Source organism: Delphinus delphis, chromosome 4 (assembly GCF_949987515.2).
Source record: "Delphinus delphis chromosome 4, mDelDel1.2, whole genome shotgun sequence".
Lineage (NCBI taxonomy): Eukaryota > Metazoa > Chordata > Mammalia > Artiodactyla > Delphinidae > Delphinus > Delphinus delphis.
The window spans coordinates 39,544,898-39,571,129 of NC_082686.1; the positions used below are offsets into that span (position 1 = coordinate 39,544,898).

At 40.1% G+C, this 26,232-nt stretch overlaps 1 protein-coding gene across 1 annotated transcript; it reads right to left on the reverse strand.

Moving 5' to 3' along the window:
- Positions 1-206: 206 nt before the first annotated feature.
- Positions 207-22,062, reverse strand: VGLL3 (vestigial like family member 3). Its single transcript, XM_060009848.1, has 3 exons — positions 21,937-22,062; positions 9,766-10,051; positions 207-793 (listed from the first exon to the last, which is right to left on the reverse strand). The coding sequence occupies exons 1-3, from the start codon at positions 22,060-22,062 to the stop codon at positions 207-209; spliced, it is 999 nt and encodes a 332-aa protein (XP_059865831.1).
- Between the last annotated feature and the right edge of the window lie 4,170 nt (positions 22,063-26,232).

Consider the following 26,232-nt stretch of genomic DNA (forward strand, 5'->3'; position numbering starts at 1 on the left):
GATTCCAGTTCAAAGAAACAGATTACTAGCTTAAGAAATGGGAGAAAAGTTCTGAGACCTCTCTCACGCAGTCATACCAGTTTCTGCAGGAATGCAGGAATTCTTGAAAAATGGTTAGTTCTATAAACATATGGGCAAAGCTGAACTTTCCACGGAAGAGAAAAAAAGTTTTCCAGGTATTTAAAACATCCTCCATTTTTCTGTATTTATTTCATTAATTTTTCTTCTTTTATGGAAAGGAGGAAATCACCGGGCTCACCTGTATCAAACCCCACACTTGGCACTAAGTCCACGGTTCCGTGAAAGGCTCCGGCCCACGCTGAGGTAGCAGTGGTGACTGTAGTCGGATCTGTTTTTGTGATGTCACACGGGGGAGCGGGAATCCTGGCCGCACGCACAGACGGCATCAGCAGGGGCCCATAGGATGGATCCAGGGCAGAGCCAGCAGAAGGGTGGTGGTGATGGTGGTGGTGGTGGTGGTGGTGGCGGTGGTGCATGTGGGGGTGGTGATGCCGCATGTACATGTCATGCATGTGGCTGTAGGACGGGCTCACCTGAGATGCCAAAGGGTAGTGCCAGGACTCGGACACGGGAGGGGGAGGGGCGGGGCCAGTCTGATGCAGCCCATGTCCCGACCAGGGGCTGGGGTCAGCGGCAGTAAAGGTGCCAGGGGGTGCAGTGACCTGGAAGTCAGGATGAACTCCCCCCAAACAGGGTGCAGATGGGGGCTGGTAAGAGCTGGTCCAAAAGGAAGTCGGGAAACTACTCCGCTGGCTTGAGAGAGCTGAGCTGTCTGAGAAGACAGAAAAATACATTATTTACATAAGATTCAGTTCTGGGATAGACTTGCCTCTACTTGTCCAATATTTTACAAGCAGACTAATTAGCATACACTCTTTTTCTCCCCACACAGAGGTGAACAGATACCAGGTAAGCCTCTGAGTTGCCATGCCAGGTCAGTACTCAGGGGTCCAGGTGCTGAACGAGTCCCCTGCTTTGTTTGCTTAGCTTAGGCTGTCACAGTCTAGGCTGAGGTCGGCAAGTCTGGGACTGGAAAGCTTCGTTTCCTCCTGCGTGTCTTGCTGCCATCAAGTCTGAGCACAGGTCACAGGTATATAAGTCTCAGGTAAGAAAAGCTTATGCCATAGACGCGATTCAGGTAGGTTGGAAACGATGATGTTTACCAATTTCTTTTAAAGGAAAATACAATTTTCACCCAAACTAAGCATTTTAACGCTGAAAGTAACAGATGGAAGTAAGATCACAGTGATGCTTGCCAACACCCATTTTCCATCAAGAAGAGTATGTTCCAAGCTTATTTTTTCTGTACAGGTCTGGGAGTTTCTAAACTGAAAATAATAATAGTTCACTTTTAATGTCAGTGACCAAATGCCCAATACTAGGCCAGGAGCTTTGCATGGATTTGATCTCACTGGATACTCACTCCAACCTTATGAGGTAGTTACTGTTATTATCCCCATTTTAGAGATGTGGAAACTGAGGCAGGGAAGAAGCTCAAGGGTCACAGCTGGCAAGTGGGAGACTGGGCTTTGAAGACAGGTAGCCTGCCTGGATGGCTGGCTCTCATCATACCTGTGCCACAGGACAGCACATTTGTAACTATAACCTGAACATCTAGAATTTGGTGAAGATTCTGTGGAAATCATGAGTGGAGGAGACTCAACTGGGGTAACGGATTTGAGGAGATGTTTAGGGAAGGGGAAATGATATCAGAGAATAGCACTTGGAGATCAATAAGCAAGAGGGTCTCCCGTCCTCGACTTTGCTTCAATTCAATTTCTCCACTCAATGGTCTTGACATGTTTATATAGATGACCTACTATGTGTGAAACATGGGGCGACTAGGGATGACCGGACAGATATCACCTTTAATCACAATCTGGCAGGGGACAGATAAGTAAATAGACCTGAGCAATGTAATTTGGTTTGTGCTCTCATAAGGGGAAGTACAGGGAAAGGGCACTAAAGCTGCCTAAGAAAGTAATAGCTAAATAGAAAGGGTCGGGAGGGCTAGCCTTGTGAAGAGGTAGGGAAGAGTGTTTTAGGCCAGGGGTCTCCAACCCCCGGGCCACGGACCACTACCGGTCTGTGGCCTGTTCGGAACCAGGCCACACAGCAGGAGGTAAGCAGCGGGAGAGCGAACGAAGCTTCCTCTGCATTCACAGCTGCTGCCTACCATTCGCATTACCTCCTGAGCTCTGCCCCCTGTCAGCATTATGGTGAGCTGTATAATTATTTCATTATGTTACAATGTAATAATAATAGAAATAAAGGCCCAATAAATGTAATGCACTTGAATCATCTCGAAACCCTCCCCCCTACCCACGTCCTCTGTAGAAAAATTGTCTTCCCCGAAACAGGTCCCAGGTGCCATAAAGGTTGGGGACTGCTGTTTCAGGCTAATGAAAAAGTATGTGAAAGAAAGGCCAAAAATTACACATACACACACAAATAGCATTTGAGGGACAAAAAAAGAGTTCAGTGGGCAGATGGTGGCAAACAGACTATGGTCTAAGAAGGACCCACATGGGTGTGTTTTTATGAGCCATGCGCTAAGTGTGGGCGCTGTCCTGAGGAGATCCAGTGAGCTTAAAAGGGTTTTAATCTAGGGAGCGTTATAGTCAGAACTGTGTTTAGAAAGCTCGATACCTCCAGTGACAGCCAGGTGCCTCCAGTGCAGGGTAACTAAGCAAGCACGGGCCTGGGAGTCTGGGGTGCTCAGCCAGAAAGCTGACACCCAGCAATTACCCTGTCTCATTGTAGGACCCCAAATGATCTGCTGGCCTCTCTGTGGCTCAGTGTCCTCCAATCAAATGTGAGGATTTGAGCTCATTTAATTCCAAATATCTTCTGTCCCCATACCTCTAGCCATTCTGTGACATGTCCTATGGAGGATTTGTATCTATAGATAATGATAAGGTTGCTTAGTACATTAGTCATGCAAGTACAGTAAAATAGTATTTTTATACTGGGTTCCACATAAATGAACCTTGCTAGATCTTTCCATGGAATAAAAGATATCCTAAGAAGTACTGTGAAATAAAAGTATTCAGAAGTCTGACATGTTCACGTTCTCACGTCATAAACTTCCAGGACATAGTTTTCTTGCCTCAGGGAAAGCTTATATAACTTGACTCAACCCCTACACGTGTAATTTGATGAACGTAATTATGATCATCACCGGGTTGTTCAAACATTTCCTTTCTCTAGCTTCCCTAAAGGCTGTGGCACTAACACTGCGAGCTCTTCCTCTCTCTCCCCATCCGCCCTACAGCAGAGCTATCATCCACCCCATCCACAGACAGATGGCTATTCAGTGTCTCAGTTCAATTTCCTCCCATCCCCTGCTCAGGATCTCCATGGATCTCAAAACCCTTGAGGAAACCTAAGCGATGATGTTCTTCAAGAGGCAAAGGATGAAAGGACAAACTCTTCTTCAAACCTTCCAACAGTCCTGGCAAACTTTTACTTGAATGGCTTAGTTTTGTCACAATCACAATCTATCCAAAAATAGCACTTAAAGTCACTTACTGGCATTGAGGCAAATATGTTCTATTTAAGAATGGTCTTCCTTTGACATATGAAACATGGCTGCTAATGACAAGAAGGAAAATCGTGTAAGCTGTAGGAAGAAAATTCAATTTGCCTTAAATGATGGCCATTTGTAGAATATTTCTATCATACCCACAGTAGAAAGCTGTTAACATTTAAAGTTTAAAACTCATACAAAGAGTTTATAGAGGCTCCTTATATTATACAGTGCAGCTTTGCCACCACCAATCTGCTCCTTTGTTCTCACAGATCCAATCTTTGGTGGCAAACCCTTCATTCTGCTCATAATTTGTATCTCTTGCGGGGCCAGAATCTCATTATAAAAACAGCTGAACTCAACCCACAGGTGTGTGCCAGAGACAGATAGTTCTCTTTCTTAATATCCCCCATTAAAATGTCAAAAGTACAGAGAGTATATGTCATTTCCCTGGATGCTTTCCTTTTGTTTCTTTCCATTTGTATGTCCACGGACCTAATTTTATTTTACAGATGCTTACGCATTTTGGATATGCGTGCAGAAATATGAATAATGAAAAAATTCCTTACCAAAAATATTATCCTACTTATGACGTATTGTATTGTGATTAGTGAACACATTAGCATTGAAAGTAGAAATCTATTCTAAAAAATGCACCCCATAGAGGCTGAACAAAGCTTTAAAATGCCCCAGGGAAAAATCAAATTAGAAGCAACTTAATATTTTCCCAGTCAGTATGTCTCCTGATATTAACATAAAGTTTGCAGAGATCTATGCAGCTCTTTTCAAAAATAATGTTGCAGTCTACAAGTAAATGAAACTATATTGAACAGAAAATGTTTATGGACAAGTCTACATTTCAAAACCACTATCTGGTATCTTGATTGTTAAAAAAGAAATTCTTGATACAAAGAAACAGATGATATTCTTTGTTTCATGCCTGGGAATCAGTGTGCTTATTTCATATGTGTGTAAATTTTTTCATTACATGACTCTTTGCTTACAAGTATTTAATCACAGCCACATTTTTTTGGATGAAAAAGCTTATGAAAAACTGCACACGCTATTTCCATGCAATATTACTTTTTAGCAATTCAGAACTATGCGATATTCACACTCTGTGGTGACTTTGGGCTCAATGATACTGGATATTTGGGTGACGTTAACACTGAGTCTAACATGTACAAAAAGTCTAAATATACTTTGGTTCAGTTTGCATTTGGGATTAAAGAATATTACACATGCATACACACCCTTATTTCTAAACAACAACAAAAAAAGAAAAAAAGAAATTGTCTCATACAATCCACTCAAAGCATACCCAGTAATCCCACTGGCATGGTTTTTAGCAGAAATGTGTCTTAGAGACATAAAAGACTTTAACATGGATCATCAGGTGGTTCTTTCAATTTCACAGGAGCTGGGATACTTTTGACATTAAACTTCAATGCCTCTGAAAAACAACCTAAGGGCAAACACTTTATGCAAGAGAAAATTCAACATATAATTTTAAAAAATAAATATTTTGTTACCTAATTTTGAAAAAAAAATGAAAACTATATTAAAAGGAAAAATAGGACCATAAAATGTTGTAGAACCTCTATCTTAAGTCATCTTAAAAATCTCCAGAAAACATATTCTTAGAATAAATACTGATTGAAAACATCCATGTTAAAAGATAACATTTACCTTTTTATTAACCTCAGTGAAAAAAACTGCTACTCCATTCTCAACCTAGAGGGCCCTCGCTCTAATTTTAATTCCCTTCCTCTTGTTCTGTTTCCCATAAAAATAACTCATTGGGTCAGAGGTGAAACGATACGTGTTCCAGTGTTTTCTGTCACTCAGGCATTAAGCATTACCATTATATCAAAAGACTGCCCTCCAGGTATTTTGTTCTAGAGTTGCTCAAAAATGGGCCTTGTGACTCTAAAGTGAGAGTTTCAAGGGGTGCTGTCAGCTGCCCTACTCCTTGGAGGCAGGACAATGAGATAAACCAGGCCTCAATTTCCTCCCACGTGTTTGTTCTAAGCTTCCCAGCAGCGATTACTTCCAGTGCCTCTTAGAGATGCCGCCCAACTCTCTCCGTCCCTGTCTCAGTCGGCCCAGGAGATAGGCCCTCTCTCCCCTTCCTCCTCTTTGCTAAGTTTAATGCTCATTTTGAGAGGGCTTTCTTATGAGAATGTTGCTCCAAGAAGACAGATGTAGATCAGTCATGCAGAAAACATTTACTTTTCAACTACAAGAAGAAAAAGTGTATCAAGTTTACCACTCAGCGTAGTTTTCAAGCCAGTGACATATTTGTCTATGTCTTGACTTAACTACTTGCTTTCCCTACATACACACACACACACACACACACACTTTCTGTAATAACACTTAAGCACTGAGGTCAGTGAATAGACATATTTGAAGCCAACGCTTCTATTGGATGGGATAAGGAGACAGTCAGATTCATTAGGTTTTCTTAATTGAGAAGCCCTACTCAATCCATGAGGAGATATAATGCGAGAAGAGGTAGTCATTGTGATGTCATGTCAAATAAAGTACAAATATTTACTGTCAACTGCTTGCCTCAAAGCTGCAAAACGTTTAAAGAGGACTTTCCTAACTCCATCAAGATACAGACGCAACGTATGACCGCTGTTCCATCATTAGCTGACACTCTATCATTTGCCTAAAGATTTACTGTGGAAATACATTCTGCAACCAAACATAATTCAGTTTTAAATTCCTTTGAAGTACTGTAGCACTTGTGTAGCACTGTAAAAACCTCATGCCATAAATTAGACCCTTTAATTTAATACAGCTGGTCAGCAGCTCCTCCTAAAGTATTATTGCCACGGCCATCAACATTGTCAATAGCCTTGAGTACTTAGTATGTCCAAAACACTGTATTTTTGCCAGGAATACAAACTCCCAGAAAACAGTTTTCTGAATAAAGATCCAAGGTTGGTTTTCTATGTGCCAAATGAATGGAAACTTACTTAAGGAAGAGAGAAAAGGCATCTGACCTTCAGTCAGTGCCTTGCATCAAGCCCTATGCCAAATAATTCATATATATTATCAAAATATCTTTACAACAACCCTAGGAGATGGGTATTAATCAACACATATTATAGCTGAAGTTAATCTCAGGGAGACTTTGAGAATTGCTCAAAGATAACATTGCAACCAGGCAGTAATAAGGTCAAAACTTGAACCCAAAACAAACATAATCCAACCAAAGACCGCATTATGCAAACCTGTGTTGCTTTGGCAATTAATACAATATTTCCAGCAACTCTCTTAACTAGACATGGGAATCTCAATTTATTATACTTCTCTTTAACACATTCAATAGTTGCTAAATCCTTAATTACATTTTGTGGATTTCATATGAATCTTATCCAACTTATGTATACTTAACTAAAAACACTAATTCACAATTAGAAACAACTATGGCAAAGTTTTATTCACAAGTGGAAAGTAAGTAATACATTTGAAATCACAGAACTGCACAGAAAAAAAAAAGATTTCAACAACCACTTAATTCAACCCCCTTATTTTATAAATAAGAAAACTGTACCCAAAGATTGCATACAACTTATTACTAATAAATTCTCTATTAAGTCTATTAAGGACATTTTTTGTTTTCTAATCCTGGGTACATAGTATGAACTTGGTTCATCTAATTTAATCACTTGATCATTCAATTCATATTCCATATTTTTCACATAGAAATGCATTATCCTGAGTATTGGGGAAAACGATGTGAGTTAACTAGATAGGATATATATAGTCTCAGTGGAAAAGGAAGAGATGGAAATTGAAAAGCATGCTGTGTTTGCCTGGGCTACTCTGATATACTAACATACAAAGCTCTAACAATTCTGGTCTCTACTTACACCTCTTCTTTTCATTCCATTCACACTAGTATTTCGGCTTCTCGTTGAACACTCAAGTTCAATTCTTCCTCAGGGCCTTTGCACTGGCTGTTCCCTCTGCCTTAAATAATTTCCCCCTAGATATTTGTGTGATAAGAAGCACTCTTATTTCCTTCGGGTCTGTGCTCAAATGTAAGTCTTAGAGAGACCATCTGTTATCACTCTAAGTAAAATAATACCTTGCATCTCATTATATATATATTGCCTGTCTCTTTCACTAGCAAGCTCCATTGAGTATAGAAGCTTAGACTCTCCTGTCCACTGCTATATTCCCACTACCTAGAACATAGTAGGACCTTAATAAATATCCGCTGCATAAGTCAATGAATGAAACGGGAGATAGATTTGAAGGCCAGATTTAAGATAATGCCAAGAAAATTCTAATAATACTTACTAAAACATTACCATTATCCACACTTTCTATACTGAAATTTGACAGCCTTCCAAAGATCCTCTCCACTCAGTCAGGCAGATTATGGGAAAAACACTGACATGTAGAGTTTTTGCATTTACACAACACCTCACTTAAAACTATTATGGTTATGATACTTTAGACAATCACTCTTACATCTTTCTATAATTTGGGGCTTTTGCTCCTATATTCCAAGTTAAATGATCACTGGGCTGCATATGCTAGTATGCTAAAAGAATTAGGCATTGCATTTATTACTCTCCTGGGACTGATTGTCATGATAGGATTTATTATTGATATATCAAACTATTTATTAAAGCCAGCTAATTCACTGAAGTTTTCCTATTTTCACCCTCCACAAGCTATTAAAAGTATTCACAATGTGCTATCAAATAGGACATTGTTGGTTCTATTAGCATCTTAGGGTTTCGAGGACTAAGTTCTCAGTTCTTGTGGGAAGTCCATAATTACTAATCAAATAAGCAGTATACTTCCCAATTCACCTCTACCAAGGTCTAGGTCACTTGAATATGGATTCCACCTTCCTCTTTAAAGTCACTGTGTATGTCAATGTTGTTCATATTTCTTATCAGAAAGGAGAAGAGAAGGGAGGGATGGTGAAAAGAGAGAAGGGGAGGGGAGGAGAGAAAAGGGAAGGAAAGGCAGGCAGACAAGAAAGAACCATTCTTCTGATGCTGAGAGGGGACCGACCACTCATCACCTCTCACCTGCCCCCTACCACAGGTGACCTACCACAGGTCACCTATCACTGGTGGCCAGCCTCTCCTCACCATAGGATCACATGGGGCACTTATTACAGTGATTCCCAGAGCCTACCTCTGGAGCCTCTGTCTGATTCGAAGGTCCAAATAAGGGGGCTGCAATCTGTGATTTTTAGCAGCACTAGATCAACAATTATCAAACTTGAGCCTGCACCTGCATCCCTGGGAGGGCTGGTTAAAACACAAGGTACTCTACCTGTGAGTTTCTGATTCAGTAGGTGTGGGGCTCGGACCACGAATTTGCATTTCTAACAACTCCCATGTGATGCACATGTTCCTGGTCCTGGAAACCACACTTTGAGAACCATTTTACTAGATTCTTCTTAGAACCAGGTGAGTTCAGAAGAAACATTCATATTTCTTTAAAACTACCATTGGAATGATGGATTGTTTTTTCTCTAATGTTGTAATTATCTCAATTAAGTTGTCATCAGACCATTTTCTGTGAGTCAGAAATCAGATTCAAACACACCTCTCTGTGACCTCTATATAGAGGGAAATAAAGAAGAGGAAGCCCAATCTACTGCTTTGCTTTACTGAGTTAAAAAAAAAAAAATAGCTTAAACCAGGGAGATACAGTCAATAATGTCTGGGTTGTACACTACAAAGAGTTAACATCACAACAAAGCAGGACAGAGAAAGCCATCAAGAGAACACAAAAGGCTTTCAAAGTATGTATTCCTGGGTCAGACTCAGACCTCTGCTATGTCATCACGTAGCACCTCGTGGAATGAGCAAGAGCTAATTTTTAAACACTGATCCAGGCACGCCTATTATTTAGAGATCCAAATTGGGCCATCGGGGCTTAAGGAATGGTGCTTCGCAGCTCAATCCTGCCACTATGAACTCAGGCCAGTTGCATCACTACTTTCCACGAGGAATTTAAGGGGTGTGACTGCATCCTTTCCAACCCTGCATTCCACATGTGACAAAACTGATCCAGCTGTTTGTCTGAAAGAAATTCCTTGCTGTCCTTAAAAATTAAAAAGCGAGTGGATATCCGTCCTCCAGGGGCAAGTCTCCAGCTGGAACCTGGTACAGACGGTTGCGAAACAGAGCCAGTGCCCTGGAGAGCATCTGCTTTGGAATTCTTACCTCGCCATAAGGGGGTTAGCCCCATCTTGCTTTTTGAAATGGCAGATTCTGGATGAAGGGTGCTGGCTTGGCCCAAAGCTCTTGAGAAGTGTTCATCCACTACTGACCCAATGTCTCCCTGGAAATAAGTGAAAAGGACACAGCGAGAGTTAAGGTACTCCATCTCGGCAGGCTGGTCTTTCTCCTCCTCCTCCTCCTCCTCCTCCTCCTCCTCCTCCTCCTCTTGTTTGCTGGGAAGGGTGACTTCCAGAGAGTCCTGCATCTTGCTGTATACCGCTAACTTCTTCTGGGATGGAATAAACAAAACACAGTATCAAAGACAGTTTGTACAAAAAGCATTAACGAGTTAACTTTTCACTAAAAAAAAAAAAAAAAAAAATCTAAACATTAACATATGTTCACAAACTGATTCTTCTTCATTTGCTTTACTCCACCTTCCCCTTCCCCAAACCAGCCTTCTGCTTTCCACCCTGAAAAAAAAGACTTTGCTATTTCAAATTTGGCAAAAAAAAAAAAAAAAAATGTCCATTATCCAATGGTATATTCTCAGACTGTGAAAGGCAGGCTTTTTTTTTTTTTTTTGCTTAATTTAGATATACCAAAAGGAGAGTGACTTTAGAAAAAAAAGAAAAGAAAGTGACAGAGCCCTTCCATTTTTGTTCCCTTTTCTATTTTACAGATTTAATGTACAGCAACATTATAGTTCGGGACGGGGAGGAATGGAGATGGTAGGCCTAACTGTCTGGGGGAGGGGTGGAGAAGAAAAGAGTTTTTCATAAATGAAATACACTAAAATAAAAACAGGAATGTAGCATCTTATAAAAGGATTTGGCAGATGTGCTGAACTCATTTCTCAAAAATCAAACTAAAATGACAAAGTAAGTCTGTGTGAAGATCCATTTTGCATGGAACATATTTTTCAGATGTTCCACTTACCACCATTATCATAAAAGGGGAAAAAAAGGTATTATGATGACTTGCTGAAAATAATACAAGATACTAGCAATGGCTACGATGGCTTTTAAATCAAAATGAAAAAGGTTTGGTAATTTTAAAATGTTTTCAAAACATAAAATCGTAGCTCTAGGAATAGTTTATATTATGACTGATACTCTTTATTACCCCATGTAATCTTTACAGTTCTATAATGTGGTTATCATTACTCTCCATATTTTAAATATGAAGAAGTGAGGCACAGAGAAGTGAAGTAACTTGCCAAAGGTCACAGAGCTTGTAAGTGATGGACCCAGAATGCATAATAAAAATACACAAATGTACATATGTGTGTACATGTATATGTCAGAGGAGGGCAGGGGAGGGATATCTAGTGCGAAAAAAAAATCACCAAAATGTTATGTTTTGTGTTCTTTTTCTGGGTAGTAAGCTTGTAGTTGGTTGTTATTTTCTTATTCCTATTTTTCAATATTTCCAAATATTTTTCGTAGAGCCCATATCATTTTTATAATCAACAACTTTAGTGCAAGTTATATATAAGAAAATAATGCTAAAAAACTATAAAACTCATTATCTTCATGACAAAATGAGCATCCTATCATCTGTATACCTACAAAACCTGACCCTTTGTCAGACCATTTTTCTTATTTCAGAAAAAACTGCATGTTGGAAAGTGAATGTCAGTAGAAAAAAATAAATCATTCTAGAATAGTCAGTAAGCACATAGTTTGGCAAATGTTATCAAAACACATAACCAAGACTCAATGTTTCTAGTGGTAATTACTAGCCCCAAAATCTGTAGCCCCAAATTATAAATGCCTCATTCGGAAAACTGAACCCCAGCAATGAATATGTTGTTCTTGTGTGAGGTAGGGTCTGAAATGTTCAGGCACATTACAAGCTGCTGCTTATTATTTAGGGCTGCTATATATACACACACACTATATGTATCTCCCTTTTTATTTGAAATCTGTGTCAGTATGGTTATCGCTTCTTGATGAATAGATGATTCATTCCCTGTGAGTGAATATGCCTTGCTGATGAATAGGTGATTGTAATGACTGAGTGGTTATAAAATTCTTACAGTCTGTTCTGCTCAGATTTGAACATGGTTATGTTTAACTTCAATAGTAAAAAACACCGTAGTAATATACGTTATGTATAAAATGAAAAGATTGAACTAACTGACCTCTACAGTTACTCCTGGCTTTAAATTCCATTATAAAGTTACATGAATATTACTATTTATTAGTCAAATCACAGTACTGCTTCTCCAGGCACATGTGCATTTACCGAAGTTATACCATTTTAAGCAAATACACACACTCTGCCGAATATTCAGGCATATTAGAAAGAAGCACTGTTTTTATTTGGGAAAAAGATTAAAACTGATCTACAGAGTGGCTTCACTGCCTTAAGTGTTAAGTATTATCTATTAAACCGATTTCTTTTTTCTCATTAACGTCCAGTGCAGCATCAGTTTGTGAGAGTCAGGCTTTGCATCTACTTGTTTAATTTGTTTAATTTTAATGCTTATTCCTTAAATGAAAGAGCCTTGGCTATGTTAATTATCCAAAGAAAGACAATTTTTTTTATTTTATCCCAATTAGCAATTGATTCTTAGATAAAATAAAATTAAAGTTATATATATGTGAAAGATTTGAGAACTGCAAATCAAATGCAAATATAGCCTCCATTTGTATGCAAATGTAGCATAGTATTATGATCAATAATGGTATTAATAAAATTTCTTAATTTTTACATTGATGGCAGTTGAATTTAAACCATAGATTTTCAGTCAATTTAAGATTACACAATTTTCTAAATGCTGCATAATTTTATGTTATTCTTTTTTAACCAATTGCTGAGTAGTTGGATACAAATAAGTTATACATTTTTCACTATGAAATGGGGAAAAATTAAGCAAAATCTTCCATTGTGTCAAAATACCTTTTATGAGTCTATTTTCTAGATGTCAATTCTGTCAACGGATGCATTGATTCCCTATAATCTTTATATTTCCTATATATGTAATATATATCTATATATACACATATGCATTTATATAAGTATATATTGAAATATTCCTTTCAAATACCCGTGGTACTATAAAAATATCTATATTGACTCCTCTATTTAAATACATTTTGGGAGGATGCTTATAAAATATACTTTTTTTCCTCTCTCCCAGCTCTTTGAGGCAGGTCTTCCACTAGTTAAATAAATTTGCTGGAGACCATCAAAAAATAAAAATAAAAAAGGAGCCTATGATACAGCTACCAATGGGCAGGATATAAAGCATATTTCTCACCCCCCTCTTGCATTTTGCATCAATTTTCACAAATTTTAGTGTACCCATTTAAATATTTACGTTTACAACACACAGGAGCATTTATGACCACACCATCAACAGCACTGGTTAAAATAAGAATTCTAAAGCATCCAAACAGCCTGATAGCCTTCTAAAATGGCAACACTGAATTTACATACATTTTTTAAACATCAAGTGTGAGCATGAAGAAAATGGGAACACACAATTTAAACAGCAATTGATCCATATGCTAACATTCACACTATCCTAATCTCCTTCCCCAATGACTCTTAAGCCTCAACTGCCTTCTGTTATCTGTGCTTTTGTGACTGTAAATCAATCCTTTGCCTTTTTTCAAAAAAAACTAAGTATGTTATTTATGTACACTGTTGCCATATTCTGTATTTACTTGGTGTTTGCTCCTTAGAATGAAACTTCCCTAGTGTTATCTTCATTCTTGAAAGTAATATATAAAATTTAAAACTTGAAAATAAATCTCAAATCATCAGAACCCAGATTTCCTGAATCAATGCTGAAAGGCAATGTGGTTCATATTTTTCTCAAAATGCACTATCACACCCTAAAAATAGCCCAATCTGTCCGAAGTATTCATATTTTTCTTACTAGACACTTACGAATTATTAACAAAAATAAGTCATCAGAAGGAATTTCAAAGACTACAATTTGGTTTATTGAATGCACCTTAACTGGCTCATCCTCCATGGCAGAGTAATGACAAATTTCCTTCAGGTAAAAGAACCCTTGAGTTAGATGAAACAGTGACCGAGTTAACAGGCACAGAGTTAAAATTAACTCAGAAAGACTTGAAAGTAGCAGTGTGAAGGAGTCCGCCTAGCCTAGGCAGTGCGAACCATGCCCAAACACCTCACAGCCTGCCATCAGGCACAACAGAAACAAACTCGCACAGGAATGTGCCGGGGAAAGGATTTGTCTGACAAGAGAAAGACTTCCATGTCAGGAGCCAAATACCACTAACTTCCCAAGGCTTAAGCCTACAAAATGCCAAATGATTACTGTGCATATGTGGAAACTTTTTTTCTAAGGAAAAAAAAGTATTTTAATGAATCATTGGATATTTGGAAACAGCTTTTTTTTTTTTTTTTTTTCTACTGGCTATCTTTTCTAAATGCAATGATTCTTTCATCCCGAGAGACATGGTTAGAGCCTGTAAGAAAGGACCACTAGCCCATAGTCAATGCTTCAAAACTATGAAGTCCATAAAGCAGTGTGTTACTCTTTGATCCTATTTTTCCGAATTTACTTGAATAACAGATTTTTTTTTTTTTTTTTCGGTACGCGGGCCTCTCACTGTTGTGGCCTCTCCCGTTGCGGAGCACAGTCTCCGGACGCGCAGGCTCAGCCGCCATGGCTCACGGGCCCAGCCGCTCCGCGGCATGTGGGATCCTCCCAGACCAGGGCACGAACCCGTGTCCCCTGCATCGGCAGGCGGACTCTCAACCCCTGCGCCACCAGGGAAGCCCGAATAACAGATTTTTAAATCTATCCCAGAGAGACTTGAAGTTTTGGTCCTTGGCCTATTTGGAGGAGGAGGAATCAGGTTGCAGGAAGGTGGGTCAGGATAAGGAAGATAGTTCACAGACCTTTGATATATTTTATTTCACTAACTGTCACACATACACAAATATTTTGTCCAAATAATTATTCTCAATGTATATATGCAAAAACTGATTTACTTGGCCACATCATCTAACTAGTAAATGGCAAGGATGGGATTAGAACCTATTTCTGTCTGACAACAAAGCATCTGACAAGAAAACAGACTAAAGAAAATGAGTCTCTATATAATATTTAGTTTAACTGTATAAACAAATAGAAGCCCACAGTCAGCGTGGCATCATATGCTAACTAAAGAAAGTCTAAAGTTATTTATAACACTTAAAAACTAGGGATGTAAACATATCAAAGATATGGCTATTAAATAATGAATGCAGTGCTCTTCAAAATATATGTATATCTAGATGAACCTGCCCTTCTATATCTAGAAATGTGTTGTCCCCTTGGCAAGTCAGATACAAAATACAATTTTTCTGGAAATCCTGTTTTGGAAATGTGAGTGGAGCCAATTTACTAGACACACTCAGACCTCGAGATTCTGTGTTTGTTTGCTTTTTTTTTTTTTTTTTTTATTTTTCTTAACAGTAGGAGGAGCAAACCAAAAATAGTATTAGCTATTTTTGAGCACACCTGCCACTCAATGATTCTGGTCATTATCAAAAAAAAAATCAAACCCATCCCCTCAAAGGATGAAATTTTTCCAGTTTTGAGGATGTTAAAAAAAATGTGCCACAGGCTGAGAATTTCAAAATTTGCATTCCCAAAATGTTTTAAGCAATGATCGCATCATGAGGGTATGTGTTCTCTCTCAAACTGACTGCTTTGAATGAAACAACAGTTTCTGATGTATAAATTTCTGGTATGTTTACATAATCCTATTACTAGATTTAGGGTATGATTTCACTTTTTAAAATTTATCTGTTAGTCATCGAATTGCCAGTTAATTCTTATTTTGTGTCAGTCATTGTGCAAAGGCTCGGAGGCACAAAAATGAAAGTCATAGCAGTTGAGAGAGGCTTGTAAGGAAAATGGTAAAGAAAGAGAACCTCCAGGTTTATCCACATGGCTAATTGTCTAATTTCTCCAAGTAGCTAATATTCAAAAATTTTTAAATGAGAAAAGTAAGAGGGTAACACTAGGTGAATTACTAATTGCTTTTGTTGCTTCTAAAGAAGCCCAGATGGAAAGGGAACACAGTAGAAAGAGAACTGGAATGGTTAAGGGGATTTGACCAAAACTAGTCCATGAATCTGGGTAAGGCATCGAAACCTTTGGCCCTCAGCTTTCTCTTCTGAGGATGAGGAATTCTGACTTCATTATCTCAGAGGTCTCGTCCAACTCTGTAGGCTAATAAGCAACATGCTGGAGCTCTAGACAAACTCACACTTCATTTTGTTTCTTACGTTGGCTGCCTTTTCTGATTTTGCAGGACACTGGTCAAAAAAACCCTACAGATCATTGAAGACTAATTCATTTTCAGACATAGGTCATCTAGCCCAATTCCTAGGAACTAGTTTGGGTACTTCCTTTAGCTATCTTCACAGTAACCAGAAAGGAGGCATCCTTCAAATATCCCCACCCTATCCCCCAAGGACAAGTGTTTTTGCACACTAAAACAACATAGTTTTAAGAGGAAAGGACACCTGTTCGGTTTAGGCCCTTCTTCCTTTCTTTTCTTTCCTTTTTCTTTTTTTTCTTTTTTTTCTCTACTGAAGTATGAGACAAGTGAAAAATAGTTCCGTTATCCCGTTTCAGACCATACTTGTAAATTACTGAAATAAATCTGGTATCCACTGAAATATCTATAAATATGGCATTCATGACTTGCTTCTAGCAACAGACGTTTGGGTCTAATGGTTCAAGTCACTATTAGGGTCTTCCTAAATGAATAGTTAAAGCAGAAAACCAGCTGCTGAAAGACGTGCTTTTTAAAAGAGTCAGTGCAAAGTTTTGACCAAAATTATTTCCTCCACTATCTCTGCCAGAGTCTGAAATTCAAGTATTGGAGAGTTTTAGTTTCTTGAATGAAAATGTTTTTCTAGAGACAATACCTTAAATTGTTATGTATTACTAGATGTATCAGTTTTGAGATTTCTTTTTAAAGCCAGTTGGAAATAGGGCTGATGGGATTCAAGTTAAGTGGCCGGGTTTTAGAATGGCAGTCACTTAACTCTCGAGTTCACTTTAGAATCTGCGTTAGGCATCTTGCGCATAATGTTTTTAGTCTTATTGACAATCCCCTTTGCACAGAAAAACACAAGACAGAAATGTACATACTGCCCAACCGGGTCAACACAGCATCTCTTCTGTAGTTGTCCAAGGAAGCACCGTGCAGGATCGTTCTACCCACTGATCCCCCTCATTTCCACTGTTATGAGTCATGTCCCCATCATCTCCAACTCTGAGATGTGAGACTTTACCAAGCGCTAAGTGAAGTAGGACTTCCTTGCGTTGAATGAAAATATCCTTCACTAAATTTCCACAGAATGCTTCCTTGTCCCGGCATTTGGTTTTTCTGGTGAATGTAGCCTCACTGCACAAGATTTTATGGATTTCAAGCCTGCCCTTACTATCCGTATTGTAATCTCCATTCTGGTTGACTGCCAGAGACAACAGTTCAGTTTAGTTATTTCAAAGTTTAATTTTCCTTCTAGCTTTGAATTTTCTGGCTGGAAAGTTATTGGGAGCATAAAGCTCTGGGGCACTTGAAGCTTCTAAGTCTCTACAGTCAAGTTACTTTGTGTAGTTTGGAATCAGAGGGGCTGTTCTCTCTCAAAGAAGTCCTGTATGAATTCTTATAAATCTACTTAAGTCCTTGCTTACAGTTGCAAGAAAATTATATCCTCCAACTTAAATAAGTGGACTGTGTATTGAAACTATTTAGAATGTAATTGTATGTTTTCCTCTTAATAAATCTAAACTTATGTTGGAACAGCAATGATATATGAGGCACTTAAAGCTGACTGTTAATACCACTTCCTGCATATTATTTTCAAATAAATACATGTTCATTTGCTAAGTGGATATTCTGCTTCATCAGCAAAGGATGCAACACGGATAGCAAAAGTCATTAGCATAATACAAATGCTTGCAAAACAACTTTGGAATGCCTAAACTAAAAACGTACACTACCAAGGACTTGGAAAGAATTTCAAGCTCCAAGGCCAAAGAATCTACTGCATATTAATCTTCTTTATCAAAAAGTTGATTTGGAGCACTAAAGACAGAAATAAGCCTATTGTGCAATAGCAAAAAAAAAAAAAATCTTGGGAGACAGCATGGTATGGTGGAAAGATGCTCTGCTGGGGAGCAGGGGATCCAGTGGTCCTAATTTTGTCACCAATTAGCTTTGAAATCTTTAGCCAGGCATTTCAGCCCTATAAACATGCATTTCCCCGTCTGTAAAAGGAGGGGTTGAAGTATGTTTTCCCAGGGTTTTTTCCTAACAAACAGAATCTCAGATTTTATGACCTAACCAAGGTGGCAGAGTCCAGAGAGAGTTCGAAAAACTCCTTACAAAGTTAGAACTGAAGTTCTGCCTCCCAAGACTTTTAATTCTCTTAAGTGAAAGCATGCATGCATATTCACCCAGCTGTCACCCTTGAAGAGAGCAGCGTCAATATGCTCTAACTTACATGAAGCCCAAAGTGTGATTGTTAAAAACTCCTATGCCCAATTAGAGAATGGGCGATTGTTCTCCTCTGCTTTCACCACCTCACCTAAGAACTCACCCAGTTCTGAAAGCTTTGCTTTAAGTATCTCCCTAATGTTAACATTATGAAAATATGGGGGGAGGGAGATTTTAGATGACAGATTGTCTGCATTTAAGATGAGGAATCTATGGGGTATGAAGGGAATTTATGATTGTTTCCCTCAATTTTTCCTGACACGTATTTTGAATTTTTTTTCTCTTTTTTTCCTACTGTCACTGTTGGGATACAAACGCATTCCTTTCTGTATACGTTCTGCAGTGTCATCATGCCTTTGGAGCACGTGCTGAGAGACTAAGTCGAGAGTTCTCCTGAGGAGTGGGTAGGGACTGATGCATTCAAGCAATGAAGAGATGGTGGGCACAGGGACCAGAGACCTTAGATCGCTTAGCAAATCCTGGCTCTATAAAGCACACTGTTAGATTTATGCACAGCCACGCAATTTCTAGGAATTAACGTCAGGGACTCTAAAACTGACTCTTTAGGTATATTTACATTTTACTTTTATTCACTTAGCCTACTGTATGCTTAAGTAACACACTGCAATGCAGCCTGATGTATACACAGTTCACTGTTTTTAAGGTACTAACCTATTACCCACCTATGATTTATAATATGTTCAATTAAAAAATGAAACAAAATTCCAAGTGCCTTTTACACTTGTAATTACACAAAATCACATTGTACTTTTAGGTGGAAAGCTGCGAATACATGTGCCTGGAGCATTAAGTTCTACTATTTAAAAAAGAACTTCTGGTGTCTAATCATGCATTAAGAGGAAAATATACCTATGTTTAAAATCTATCATAATAAACCACTATGAGATAATAATTTACAAGGACTATAGAGCTATATGGACTTGAGGAAAAAATCAGTTCAAAGATACACTACAATAATTGAAAATACAGAAGTGATACAAAACTTTAATGCTCTCTTTTCTAACATTTTCTAAATGACCATTAAACTTTGTAACTCTATCACTTTTTCTGCTTCCTGTCCTCCACAAGTCAATTTTTCAAATACAGTAGGACTCGTAGCCCTTGTTTTTGTCTCCCAGGCAAGATGCTATTAGGGGTCACTTCCCACGTACGGAGAAAACAATCTTCATGGATAATAATGATAAAACCTTATGGAATGCGAAAACAACCAAAATATGTATTCTCAGATGACTACGTTGGGGCCAAGTCAATATTAGTCCCACTTCACCCACGCACCACATAGTCTAAAAATGCTGTCAGCCTGATAAGAATTTCCTGATTTACTCTGTTTTCCAACAGAAAATATAGGGCATCAAAATAAACCCCTGACAGTAAAAGTACAGTAGTTACACTCCTGTCTTTTTATTTTGCTATAGCCAGTTATATAGTCAAATAGTTGCTTTACCTGACAAAAAAGCAATCTCCAACAAGCCAGTGTAGTAAAAGCAACATGAAAATTTCCAGCACACTTCTCAACTAAGTTCTTCAGTTCAACTCAGCCTAACATCTACTTAAACAATATCTACAGAAGCTCAAAGGATAGCAGAAATTGATCACTATTTACAAATAGGTGCCACTCATCGAGGTGGACGATTCAGGTGAAAAAGAAAAGCTCATTTTTTGGTTTGTTGACGGTCTTAGCAAAAGAATGCGATTTGGCAACTGAGTTTCGGGGCAACTGCAAAAGTTAGGTAAGGTATTGCAGTTATTTTTCATTGAAAGCTAAATTTCATGATTAGTTATTTATAATGTTTCTGATACCGGATTTTATTTTCTAGCTCAAAAAAGTATTCCAATCCTAACCCCCACTAGCGATTCGTATTTGAATGGAACTATTTTCACAACTCTGGAAAATAAAACCTTATTCACAACTATTCTGCTAAAGTTATTTTTGAAGGGGAAAAATACCTTTCTGAATGTTTAGTAAAGTTTGAGGCTGTTGCTCGTCCACATTCCAATTGATAATTTAAGGCCTCTACAGTCTCTGAGATGGAAGAAAGTAAAGAAGAAAAGGGTGGTTCATCTGGGACACAGTGTTCATAAAACACAGAAAATTGATATCCAGCGTCTCTTTGCATCACTTGCCTGACTTGGACTTAAATGGTTTCCTCCATTACTTATATCTTTTATATTAAAACCAAAGAAAAAGAACATAACCAAAATAAAATGTTTTAACCTGTCACCCTTGTTCACAAATTACAAAATGTTTTCCCATCCCCCTCCCTAAAAGTAATCTTGCTTTGAAATGCTGAAGATGATGAAGAAAAAAAAAAAAAAAATAGCTAGAAAGTGGGACTCCTTCCTCTTTTGCCCTAGTTGTCCTGGTTAAGCTCATACTGTTCAGCAGATAAATCTAGAGTACGTACTCTTCCGGAATCAGCTGAATTTCAGTCCCTAAATTCTAAACAGAAGTTATAATTTCTTTCCAAAGAGTAGCACAATAAATCTAGTAAAGAGACAGGGGTAGAGGAAATAAATTAAATGGCCAGATTAATTAAAGAGCCAAACCCTGAAGACCACAATAAAATATATGTTTTTTAAGAAACTAAAAAAAAAAAAATGTCAATCAATAAATTCTGTGGATGTTAGTTTCGGAACCATATCTAGATCCCTGATAGGTGTCCCTACCTCAGAGTATGTATATTTTTTTAAGTCTCACTAAATCAACCCACCCTAATTCCCAGAGTCTCAGGACCCTATTTTGGTACAGCCCCTGGCCACATGCTCACATATGTGTTTTAGGTAGCGCTAACTAAGCCTTGACACACTGCGGGCAAACAGGGAGGAACGTCCAGGGGTACCTAGTGCTTAATTCCCCAGAACCCCACTCTCCCTTCTAAAGGAACTTTATCATCTCCCTAGTTCCTGAATCCTTTTTATCCAACAGCATTCAGTCACTCTTGGCATGGCGGAGACCCAGCATCCAGTGACCCAAGGTTACCTCTTAGCTGGGAAAGGAGAGGGTTCTTCTGTCCAACAGACTGAACCATAACATCTCTGTGCTTTGATGGAATTAAAAATGAATGAGGAATTTGGGGAATAATCTCTGTCACCTAAGTATGGAAGATGACAGACTTTGCAGAGAACTTCTAGTAACATTGGACAGATATTACACAAGACCCATGTTCCACCATAAAAATTCCAGAAAAGTCATTCCATGGGCTCACTGTCCAGGTAGCCTCCCCTACGTCAGTGACACATTTCATCCTCCTAATCAAGAAAACCCTGAAACACTCCACCGTTTCAAAGGAAACAAAATATTTGGTTTAAAGGAAGTTTACTCACATACTCCTAAGACAGATGCCCTTGGTGAGCTTCAGAGAACTGAGCCCTAAGAGCTAGGGTGGCTATGAGGAATAGCTTCTGAGCCGGTGACAAGAGCTCACTGAAGCCCCCAGCCAGGTAATGCCTCGCTTGGAATCCCCACCCGTCCACCTGGCAGCTCGTCCTTCCCGAAGCCTCGTCTCTTCTCTTCTGATGGCTTTCTGTTCAAGGGCGCTCCCGCAAGTCTCAAAGCATCCTCCGCGCCACCCGTCCCAGAGGGACGTCTTGGGAGCCCCAGACCGATACTCTCGCTGCCCCTCGCCCCCGCCCCCGGCAGGCTGCCCGGTCGGTGACTCACCTGCTGGCCAGGTTGGGGCGCCGGGTGGTAATAGGCTGTGGGGCAGGTTGCAGCTGCCACGGGGTTGGGCAGATACTGGGGCGCTCCATACGGCTGGGGGTGATACATCACCTCCGCACAACTCATGGCAGCCGGGGCAGCGGCGGCCCCGGAGCTGCGGCCGCTGCTCTACGCGCTCGTGCGACAGGCGCCGCCGCAGCTGCCGCCTCTGTCGCAGCCCCAGCTGCTACTGTGGCGAAGGCGGGTCCTCGGCGGCCGTGGGCTCCGCGCGGGGCGCGGGCTCGGGAGGGGTTGGCAATCGGCGGTGGCCCATGCGCGGGCACCCTCATCTTCAGCCCCTCCGGGTGTCCCCTGGCCTGCGCTTATATAGCGACTCGGGGACGCATTGGCCCGCCGCGCGGCGGGAGCATGGCAGTGCGGGGCGAGGGCGAGGGCGAGCGCAGCGGCGCCCACGGCAGCGCCAGCCGCAGCCGCAGCCCCGGCCGGGGTCGGACAGACCTGGGGAACCGGGCTCTGGTTTGCATATACACGATGCACGCCCGGGGCTCGTCCTATCACCGGCGCTCCCGGCTGGGCGAGGACCGGGAGGCGGGGGCAGAGTGAGGGGGCCGGCAGGAGAGGAGGGGGAGCATCTCGCCTCTCCCGGCTCTGACGCGGAGCTCCGCGAAGTTCCTCCAACTCGGTCGGTGGCGGGCCGGTCGCCCAGCAGGGGGACCCCGGGGAGGGCCGGCCGCGGATTGGAGAGAAGTTGCAGGCTCTCTCCGCCTCCCGGCAGTGGGGTGGTGGTGGGAGGGAAGGAATGGTATGAGAGAGGTTCCACGCCCTGAAAGCTCCGCGGGTTCCCACCCCATCTCCTGTCACCTGGGCGCTGGGGCGAGGGCTTCCCAGCCCCAAGGAGCTTTTACAAGGAACACCAAACTAGAAGCCAAGGGTACAGGAAGGCCAAGTGCACTAGGAGGTAAAACAGAGCAGGCGCAAAATGAGCTGGAATTGGTTCCTACATTTAATATAACCGTAAGTGAAAGTTAACTTCATTGCAAGCGCGCACGTGCCAAGAATGCGACGCGGTTTTCCGTAAGCAATCTCCGCTTTAAGTTAACACCTTCATGGTATGACCCCCTTGCGGGACGTCAACCTCTTCTGGCTTTCTCAGCCCGGTTTCCATAGAGCAACAGTGACAGTCGATTAAACCCATCCAGCTATTATTTAAACGTTTATTTGCACGTGGTTTACAATCCTCTCGGAAATGAAAAGTTCGTTCCTAGGAATATAGTTGTATTTCAATATAATGAGGTAAAGCAGAAAAGATTTATACTTACTTTATAAATAAGCAAACTCTCTGACCAAGTGTATCTCTCCCCCTATATATGACACAGAACAATCTCTTTTGTTTTCACAGAGACTATCCTTCGAGAAGTTAATCTAGATGTTAAACGTTCTGATGTTGTTAATGGACAGGCTTGCGTTCCCCCTAAAATTCACGTGTTGAAGCCAAACCCCCATTGAGACTGTATTTGGAGACAAAACCTATCAGAAGGTAATTAAGGTTAAATGAGGTCATAAAGATGGGGCCCTAATCTAGGACTGGTGTCTTTGAGGAAGAGATGCCACAGATCTGTCTGCTTTGGCACAGAGGAAAAGCCTTGTGACACCCAGTGAGAAGCCTCGGTCTACAAGCCAGGAAGAGAGGCCTCACCAGAAATTAACTCTGAGGGTACTTTGATCTTGGATTTTTAGCCTCCAAAACTGTGACAAAATAATTTCTGTGTTTAAGCCACCCAGCCTGTGGTATTTTGTTATGGCGGCCCTAGCAGACTAACGCAGATGTACAGTACTAATATATTGTTTGTATTGTTAATCTTTATATGAATGTGTATGTGGCTATGTATAACCACACAGACACACAAATATATAAATGCATATACGCTCACACATGCCCTCACTCATACACTCAAATATACAAACCATAGTAATTGGATAGGAACTCTTGGCTACTCACAGCAGCTCCTATTCACTCACTCATTCTTTCATCCACTGAAAATTAAAAAAAAATATTTATTAAGAGCTTTCACAGTTTAGACTTTGTACTCTTTGTAATGGAGGAGTATTCCAATCAGTAAGAGACATACAAGTTTATTTAAAATGATTTTTACTGCCTTTTCACAAGTTGACAACCACTGGTCATACTCATCTTCTGTGTTCCAGATTCGTCTATTCTGTTTCTGTCTGGATGGCTCCACAAAGATATTCATTAGGAACCTCAGTCGTAGTAGCACTAATATTTTCCCCAGAGCCCCAACCCGATCCTCCTCTTTTAATCCCCATTTCAGGTATTGAAACTCCCACCCTAGTTGATGAGCTGGAAATCTGGGAATCATCTAACATCACAGTCCCCACATTTGGTCTTGGAGTCCATTTCATCCACACTTTTACCTTTCTAGTGACTCCACTCATCTCCTTATCTCTGCTGCTATGATCCTTAGTTCACTCAGCATCTCTCACCCAGAATCCCGCAGAGGCACCTACCTGATTTCCAGGCCCCAAGTTCAACCCTCTTCTGATCCATTTTTCACGATTTGTCCTCCTATTCTTTTCCAGCCCAGCCCCTGCAAATCCAACAAAGTAAAGATGCTTGACCCACTTTTAAGAACAATTTCCCAGCAGCTCTCCACAGTCCCAACTCTTTAACATTCAAATTTTGGCCCCTACCTATGTCACCATCTCCTCCAACTGTCCATTCAGCCATTTGAATTGAGACCTCCCTTTCTAGGAAGAAGTGTGGTCGCTTAACACCACTAACTTCATCTTCAGATAATTTAATATATCTGTAACTGATTTTTTTTTGTACAATTATGTGCTCAATATGTCTCCTCCACTAGACAACTGCTGAGACCATTTATATCTTGTACATCTAACATTTAAGAGGTGTTCAGGCTATATTTGTTGACTTAGAAAATAAAGGCAGAACTAGATCCAACATGTTCATACCCCAATTTCTGTATCTTCCCTGTGCCCCGTAGATCCTCTATCTAGTATGCTGCAAATATTGACTGTATGACAAAGACGTAGTTCTCAGATCCTAGTAAGTCATGGACTCAAAAGTCTGGAAGTATTTGGCAAAATCTTTCTATAATGCAATATCTTTGTTTTGATACCTCCCTTCATTTCCACATTGCAGCGATGGAAGAAAATGAGAAAATGAAGATAAATTCTGCCCAGACAGAATTAGAATCTAGAAGAAGCATAGACAGAACAGAAGGAGAAAATAACCCGTCAAAGGGTGGAGTCTTTGTTTGCTCATTAATAAAAAGTAGGATCATTCCTGTTAAGGAGAGCTAATTTGGAGTTCTGATAGGAGAACAGATGTGCCTTACTTCCCCCCGGTAGATATTTAGGGTTTTAGAATAGAAAAGAATCACAAAGATCACCTAGTCTAAAACATCTTCTTTCAAAGGTAAGCAAACAAGTGGTCAGATTAAAATCTCCTAGGGAAATGGAGGCAGAACTAAAACCAAAGTGTCCAGGTCTCTGGACTCTTAGTTCAGTTCTTTATCACCCACAGTAATATTTATAAACAAACACATATGTAAATCTACATGCATGCATACATTATATGTGGGTGTGCGTACGTGTACCTATTCGTGCATATCCATCTATGCATATAAGAAGAGGTTTTAGATGAGATTATCCTTTGGCGAACCTTGAGTTGTGGAAAAGGAGTGAGGGGAAATGTGGGCCGATTATATTTGACAATAATGAGTCACCCACACCAGAGAATTTGATCTAACCACTAGTGTACTCATTTTCATATCTGTCATGCAGAGGTGGGTGTCACAATTACTTGGAATAACTCAGTGATGGGATGGAACTTGATAATTTGCACTTCTGAGCTCAAGTTCCTCAAAAATTACTCATTTACCTTCTTTTTCTTCTCTCAGTCTCCACCACTGATCTTCTGGTTGAGCGATGTGGAACTCAAGCCTACCCATCCAGTGTTTATCCTCCTACTCTTTTCTATCCCAGCCACCGTAGTTTTAATAGAATACTTAGATGACCTTAAATGTTCCCAACTCTTCTGAGTCAGAAGTTTACAGTCATTATATTTTTGGGCTCACCCACCAACTTTCCCAGAATATTTCCAAATTTTCCAGCTGGAATTTAGTGGGGTGAACTCCCCAGGCCAGGTTTTTTTGTTTTTTTGTTTTTGTTTTTGTTTGTTTGTTTTTGCGGTACGCGGGCCTCTCACTGTTGTGGCCTCTCCCATTGCGGAACACAGGCTCCAGACACGCAGGCTCA

What these genes read in the sequence shown, in the direction of transcription:
- VGLL3 (XM_060009848.1), bottom strand. Translation starts at nt 22,062, where the DNA reads ATGAGTTGTGCGGAGGTGATGTATCACCCCCAGCCGTATGGAGCGCCC. An exon ending in CGCCCCAACCTGGCCAGCAG is followed by an intron (nt 10,052 to 21,936) that starts GTGAGTCACCGA and finishes ATTCCATCCCAG; the next exon opens with AAGAAGTTAGCGGTATACAG. An exon ending in GCTAACCCCCTTATGGCGAG is followed by an intron (nt 794 to 9,765) that starts GTAAGAATTCCA and finishes CTGTCTTCTCAG; the next exon opens with ACAGCTCAGCTCTCTCAAGC.